The 7,758-nt window shown below is 48.6% G+C and overlaps 1 protein-coding gene across 1 annotated transcript; it reads right to left on the bottom strand.

Annotated features, from left to right (window-relative positions):
* Nucleotides 1-3,718: 3,718 nt before the first annotated feature.
* Nucleotides 3,719-5,931, bottom strand: PAQR9 (progestin and adipoQ receptor family member 9). The gene has a single exon (XM_004419932.3). The coding sequence runs from the start codon at nt 5,929-5,931 to the stop codon at nt 4,798-4,800; it is 1,134 nt and encodes a 377-aa protein (XP_004419989.2). The 3' UTR covers nt 3,719-4,797.
* Nucleotides 5,932-7,758: the final 1,827 nt, after the last annotated feature.

The raw sequence follows: 7,758 nt of genomic DNA, 5'->3' as shown, positions 1-7,758 counted from the left end.
TGAACCCTAAGGTCGCGGGAGTTCACACGCTTTTCTAGGGACAAAATTTAAAACTCGGGCAAAACTGTCCAGAGTTGGACTTGCTGTCCCATTCTGGCTGTTTGAATCTAATCCTCCTCATTCTCCCCTTCTTGTGCCTTCTTCCTACCTTTTTTACATCTGATACTTTTTCTTTATAATTTCCTCCTGATTAATTTTTTTCTAAGACACGTTTCATAGGTTACAACACACAGACCTTAAAAGAGGAAAAAGGCTAAAGAACGTTAGTGAATCTTTGGAGATTTAAGCATTTAAGCTCACATTTTTAACAACTTAAATATGCAATCTATGAAATTCAGACACTTCATGACATCACAGTGCAGGCACTTTGGGTGAACCTTGCTTCATAATGATATGATTACTATCAACCTTCCCAAAGTGATCGTTATTAGTGTCTTTATTAATTAGTAGTGATGATAAATTTTTAAACTCTTCCTATGTACATATGCCTGTTACCCCTTCACCTCGATTGTACATTAAATTTTCTAGTTATTTTTAACCATAAAATTCACATAGGCCTAGGAGCAGACAGAAAAAAAAAAAAAGAGAGAAATTGATTGTGGGTAAGTTAGCATGTTAATTGAAATCAGATTCTATGCATTGCTCTCATGCTAATAGAAAGGAGGAAAGAACCAAACTCAGTGGCTTAGGACATTCCGCTTACTTCCGCTTGCGGCCAAGGTCAGAGCTTGGGCCCTGGCCAGAGGGCCTTTCCCGAGCTCCTACCTCTGTTCCACCAGCAGACAAAAGGGTAATGGCAGTCATAATATGGATGGGTTCTTGCCCAGGGTCTTACACGAAGTGAGTGCTCAATGGTCACTAAAGGGGTTACATGAATGAGTGCAAATCAACTCCCAGGACACTGACAGAAAGAAGTCAGCAGTGGCAGACATCAACAGATGAAGAACAGCCCAAGTGGGTACAAACTATTTAAGCAGCTGATAACATTTTAAGATTTTATAATTTAAATTCAAGGATAGCCATGCCTTACTTCGCTCTATTTTACAATTATAACGTGGTCAATTAAAGGACAAGTAGTGTCTGTGTGCTTGGCCAGGCACCATGGCTGTGCAAACTAGTAAACGCTCACAATTGAGCACACAGCCATCCCCACATTCTAATGCCATTTTGAAAACTTAATTGTTGCCTCGGACCAATGGTATAACCTTGAAATGGAGATAATTCCTACTGTTCCTGTCTCCTACGATAGCTTTGTGCAGATTAACTAATTAAAGGTATGAAGAGATCTGAACAAAAATATCTCTGTTTATTATCGCTGTTTGCCCTCAGATTCAGCACCAAATTAGAAAATATTATAAAAATCACCTCCACCCCAAAATTTTGCATTCTTGGAAATGATTCCCCTTAAGAAGCAGGATGAATGAGGCTAAATGGCTTTTGACTGCAAGCACTTACAGGCAGGATTTATGAATGGAAACATGTGAAGGCCACTCTGGCCACCTCCGAAGCCCCATACTTTCTTCCTGGGCTATTTATAGAAAGTGTATGGCCAGTGGAAAAGACTACCTTTATTTTTACAGGCCAGTCATGACGTGACCAAAGAACTCACTTCCCATCTCTGGGAAGGTCATCCTCTTCACCTGAGGGTGCAGCTGCAAGGACAGGGGAGAAAGGAACCCCTTTTAGCCAACTAACTCAGCCTGAGTCACCGCCAGAGACCAGCCCACGGGGGGACAGGCACTAGAGTCAAACACCCTCATTTCCCAGGCATGACTCTATGATGCTGCTCCTTGAGATGTCATCTAGATCATGACTAACAAGTAAAAATAAAACGCATTACATAATATGCTTCAAAATTCTGCTGCCAAAATAGGTTGTACAGAGATAATGGAGTGCATTCCTATTTATCATTTGTCCTACATTTCAAACAGCTGAACACAATAAAGTAAAACTGAATTTTTTTATGGATGTGGCAAAATGGAGAGTGGGAAAAAATATTTTAACAGATATTTTATTCTGATTGCAATATTACCCCTGAAATATGTAATACATCTGGATAGTTCCATGCAAATGGGGACTCAGTAAATACTTGCCGATCCTAAAATATCATCGTTTACCTTGATATAATTTAGCATCCGATATAATTTAGCAAATAACATATATAGTTTCACAAATCATCCCTGGTCTTATATAGTGTAGATGGTACCTATTTGCAAACAAGAAGTGAAGCCAAGCCACTGTTTTCAATTAGAATGTCCTTTTGTCAATGTTCTATGTGGTTTATAATAACTAAGATGGAACGGGAGAGGAAAGCTGGAGGAAGGAAAAGGCAAAGGGAAGGGAAGTGAGTCCTTCTTCTCTGGGACACACTGGGTGCTGAAACCTTTGAGGGAAAAAGTGTGTCATCTGACTGAGCTCATGCGTCATAATCACTTGAAAATGATATGGGTATAATTTTATCCTTAAGTGGCCTCTGCTTAAGGACAAAGACCCAGGGCAAGAAGAGAATTCTGTTTGTCGACCCAGAACATCTCCAACAAAAATTTAAAATGACAAATACAGGGTTTATTTCTTGTTCTCAAACTCATCAACTCTTTTTAGAAGTCTGACTCCCGCAAGTTCCTTCTGAGAGCTTCCATTTTACAAGGAAGCTACAAAATGCCCCTCCACCTGCTTCTCTAGCTTCCAAACCACCATTCTTGGGGGCTCTAGAAGAGACAACAATGACATGCAAATAAGTTTGCATGTGGAAATATCCTGATTTCCACCATTGTCCTTGAATACACGTCCTGAATTAAGTTACAGCTGAGGAATAACATCTGTGGCAAGCACAAATTCTCAGCGTCTGTGACCTAACAGGAATCTCCTTGCACTTTGCAAAAGATGAGACACTGACACTCACCAGCAAACGTGCAAAGTGTATTTACAATCCCATTAAGACGTTCTACATTAAATATAGACATATATAAAGGTAACTTCTGTGTGCAAATTAACGCACAAGAATACTGATTCCTCTAGGGAATTGTGCTGAGCCTCTCTGTTTACAAACATAATAGCGATTAAAAGCATAAACAAAAACAGCAATCTTTTTAGGAGTGCTGGCCTACCAGTGCTGAGGTAAGTGTTCATCGACTTTATGTGCTTGATCTAAATTATACCATGAAGTCAAGACCCCCCATTCAACGACTTATTTGGCTCTTAACCAAAAGGACTTGTCAGGAAGTGTTATAAGTATTTAAATAAGCCACCTCAAACGTTTGTGTTAGAGTTGCCATCTCAAGTACAGGTTAGCGTTTATAAGAAATGTCTTAAATAACACCAGTTGATGTGGTTATTAGAAAGGATCTGAGGAGTGTGGTCACTAATTTTTCAACGATTTAGGGTGACCACCATTCATTTCTATAGTCTGGATCCAAATGAGACTTCAGTGTTTAGCCAGGCAAAGGTAATCATATTTAACTAAAAATTGTCAGTTACAGCTCAAGTAACATGCTCCTGACTTTCATAATATAATTACCCCATTTATTCCTGAATATTATATTTTTAATTTTAAGCAAGGATAGATGGCATCAGTCTAGAACAGAGTCCTCTCACTTTCCCCAATGGCTGCATACAGAACAACAGCCACATTAGTGACTTCTGGTAAAGAAGCCAAATGCTCTGCATGTCCTGGTAAGCTACTTCCGGTCCTACCAAAAACTGACAACCAACACCATCTTCCTTCCCTCCTGCGTGGAATGTTAAACCTTGATTTGCAGTCAAGTAAGAAAAGCTTACTCCTACTGCTCTCCCCATGCAAGAAACTAGGTTTGAGGACCAGTCATTTGGGCACTGCTTCAAAAGGCACATTTATTCCAGTGGCAATTTAAATAAGTAGAGAAGGAGAGAATAAGATTAAAACCCAAACAAAAAAATAATAAGATGGAATACATTAAAGTAAATAGGAATCTGGGATCTATACAAACCACTGAGCTCCTCACCAAGTTTCTCCAGAGTCCCTAAGGTAGAATAATTCACAGTTGTATCATGACACACATAGGCCTTCAGAAAACACTGTTTAAAAAAGTAGTTGAGAACCCTCAAGCAGCTTGCCCTGATGTCCAGTTCAAGTGTATGCAATGCAGAAAGGCTGCAAAATTCAAAACTACGTGACAAAGAAAATTCAGTGCATTATCACAGGCTTTGATAAATTATGAAAAATCATTGTATATATTACTATTTAAATAACATCTGAGAAACATTTTGAAATAATTAACTTGTGTTCACATTCCATGCATTTTCTAGCAGGTTAAGCCCTGGGTTTGTGTCTTTGTGCCCATTTCCTACAAAGCTCCATTCTTTTGACAAATCCAAGTATTCCTAAGACGAAATGGAAGTACTCAGGGACTTTGTCTACTTACCCTCTTTACTGCATACCTGACCTCACAAGAGCTGCTTGCTATTACCACTGGCACAGAAGATGACTGGAAAATGGAACTGGTTTGGGGTTTTATTTGGGATTATATTCGCTGCCTTTGAAAAATCCCTGGATGTCACAGGCTCTACCTGAATTTTTTCCAGGGGCAAGAAACAGTGGCTCTCTCCCTCCTGCGAGACCCACCTCCCTCTTCCAAAGCCCCAAGTGCACTGAGACCCCCTTAGTTGGGGGGGTCTCATTGGACTTTTCCCCTATGGTTTTGCAGCACCCTCCTCGAGCAAAGAAGGAAACATAACAAAACTTGAAAACAAACCAACAGCAACAACAGCAACTCCAGACAAACAGGTGGGCGAACCAGCAGCCTCCTCCGAGGCGGAGGCTCACTTTTTACTGCAGAATTCGGAGCTGTTTAGGAACTTCTTGATGACCAGCCCCAGACAGAGGACCAGGAGCAGCATGTAGCCCACGGTGCCCGAGAAGGTGGGCGCGGCCGGCGGCGCCTTGAGGAATTGGCGTAGGCCCTCCTCCACGTAGTACACCTGGTCGTAGATGCTAAGGAAAGTGAAGATGTGGAAGAGCTGGTGGCTGTGGCCGATGATGTCAAAGAGGCCTGGCTGGATGCGCTCGGGGATCTTGCTCACATTGAAGAAGGCGGCCACCACCAGCCAGAAGTAGCGGCGGTAGAAGTGCACGAAGAGCGTGGGGTTCTCGCCGCGCAGATCAAAAAGCCAGCTCTCGAGCATGATGGGGCAGGCCATGCTGAGCGGCATGATGAAGACGAAGGTGCGCAGCGCGAACGGGTAAGAGCACCAGTCGGTGCGGCTCTTGCAGCAGGCCACGGTGCAGGCCACGGCCAGCACGAAGGCCACGGGCAGCACGAGCGCGCGGTAGGCGGCGATGAGGCCCGTGCAGTCCACGTGCCAACCCAGGCTCTGCTGCACGTACGGGGTCATCACTCTGGCGTCCAACAAGCTCAGGCCCGGCAGCAGGTAGTAGTAGTAGGCCACCGTGCTGCCGAAGCCGTAGTAGCTGATGGACGCGTAGTCCAGGTAGAAGAAGGCGGCGCGCAGGCGCAGCGACAGGCAGCTGAACACGTGCGCCGTGCAGCTCATGGCGAAGGTCAGCAGCACCCCCGACGCGTAGCACCACAGCGGCAGCAGCCACGGGTGGTGGAAGGGCACGTCGCGGCCGCTCAGGAAGAACAGGCGGCAGAACTTGCTCAGGAACAGCAGGAGCGGGATGAAGTGCGTCCAGAAGTTGAGCGTCTCGTTGGTCGGCTTCAGCACCGAGGCCAGGCACTCCTGCGCCGTGCACGGCAGCCGCCGGTAGCCCGACAGGATGAAGCACTCCACAAAGTCGTCGGGCACCTCGTCCCAGCGAAGCAGCGGCTTGGCCGCCGCTGGAGGGTCCCCGGAGGCGGACGGATGGGGGCGCGAGGCGGCCTCCGAGGCCGCCGCGGTCGTGGCCGGCGGGCCCTTTGTGCCCGCGCCCCGGGGCTGCAGGCGCCGCGGCATGGTGCCCGGGGCTTGGCTAGGGCGCGCACAGGCGACCTCTGGCGCCGGGTCCCGCGCGCTCGGCCGTCCCCGCGGGCCGTCGTCGGAGCCTTTGTGCACCCGCCGGGGGCGTCGCGGCAGGTTCAAGAGAAGACCTGAGCCTCCGAGCAGCCGTTCCTAAAAAATAAATAAATAAATACGATAATCAATTTACAAGCAGCGCCGCGCCCGGCAGGAGCGCGCAGGGCTCGGCGGCCCCTTCGCCAGGCTCCCTGCTGCTGGCTCGCGGCCGCCGGCGCTGCGGCAGCGGCGGTGGCAGCGCGGCGGACTGCGGCGGCGGCGGGCGGCGGGCGGCGCTGCGGTGACTGGGCATCGCGCGGTGCGGGCGCCGCCGCCCCCGGCGCGGGAGGCGGGGATGTGGGAGCCGAGGCGCTGGAGGGAGGGAGGGACCGCGCACCGAGGGAGGGCGGGGGCCTCCCCGGCTAGTGCTTCGCGGCCGCCACGGGAGATAGAGTTGTCTCAAGTTCCGTACCATCCCCCCTCCCTGGGCCGCAGCAGCCCGAGCTGGGCCGTTAATGATTGATGCGGGGGCCCAAGGCTGCGCCAGCGATGAGCTGCGCGCGCGGAGAGCGAGGGTCCGCGCCGGGGTTCGAAACCCGACAGCCACGCCGGCGTTCGAGAGGACACTGTGCGGCCGCGTTCGCGGGGGCGGGGAGCTGCGGCCGCGGGGGACGAGGAGGGCGCCCGGCGCGGCCGAGCCGGGCAGGGTGGAGAGGTGTGCCAAGAGGTCCCCAGAGGGGGCGGGGGCGCTTCGGAATCGGGGGGCTTTGCGACGGTGTCCGGATCAGGGCCGTGTCGTTGTCAGATACCTGGGGCTGCTCCTCTCTTTCCGTGTGTGTGTGTGCGTGTGTGTGTGTATATGTGTGTATGCGCGCGCGCACGCGCGCGCGGTTCTCACTCTCAGCACCGTATCAAGCCTTAGTTATCTCTTTTCGACTAGCGGACTTATTCAGGTGCGTCACTAACCTGCCTTCTCCCTAGTTATTGTCTGTCCATACGAGTCGTCCCTAAACTGGCCTCCGGTCGCGCTCACCAGCCCTCGGGGGCCGCAGCTCACCCATCCTCGTGTTCTTGTGCCCTTAGCTAGGAATCTTGTTTGGAGTCCAAATTCCGACAACTCAGGGCGGGCTGCTCAAACTCTGCGTTTCAATGAAAATTTTTAGATGACGACCAGGTGATTCAGAAAGCCTCTAAAGATCTGGGGAGTTTATTAAGAAGGGGTTCCCAAGCAGAGCTGTGCCGAGTCAAAGGCTGATCAAGCGGAGGGCGTTGATGAGGGAGCACTTCGAGGAAGAGGTGCGGTCTAGCGCGAACTGAAAAGAGAACGAAGACGAATTCGTAGCGACTGGGAGGGGGTGGCTTGGAAAAAACTTATGCATAATTAACCAGGAATACCTGGCAGGCTAGGCTGGGTGGCTGGAGGCCAGAAGAAAGGAAGACCAACGAGTCGAGAAAAACGGTTGTGATGCACTGCGGGGTGAAATTATGCCCTGGAGCCTTGTAAAAAACAAGCAAACAAACAAACCTGTTTGGTCTAAAATGTTTGCCATTTCACAGAAGTTTCTCTTAGTGACGCCATGAGGGTGTGACTGAGGCTGACTTGTGTCATGGACCTGCAGTAGTACAGTGTTATGACGACAAGCACTAACTTTTAAGGGACCAGGCACTGTTCTAAGTGCTTTACAGTTTTTAAATCTTTTAGGTATTATTATTTTTCCCATTTTACAGAGGAGGAAATGGAGGCACCACAACCATAAATAACATCCCCCCTTGGTAGAAGGGGGATTT

The sequence above is a fragment of the Ceratotherium simum genome, chromosome 5, assembly GCF_057802395.1.
Source record: "Ceratotherium simum simum isolate JZ-2026a chromosome 5, ASM5780239v1, whole genome shotgun sequence".
In the NCBI taxonomy this organism is placed as follows: domain Eukaryota; kingdom Metazoa; phylum Chordata; class Mammalia; order Perissodactyla; family Rhinocerotidae; genus Ceratotherium; species Ceratotherium simum.
This window is presented reverse-complemented; position numbering and strand designations above follow the sequence as displayed.

What these genes read in the sequence shown, in the direction of transcription:
- PAQR9 (XM_004419932.3), bottom strand. Translation starts at nt 5,931, where the DNA reads ATGCCGCGGCGCCTGCAGCCCCGGGGCGCGGGCACAAAGGGCCCGCCG.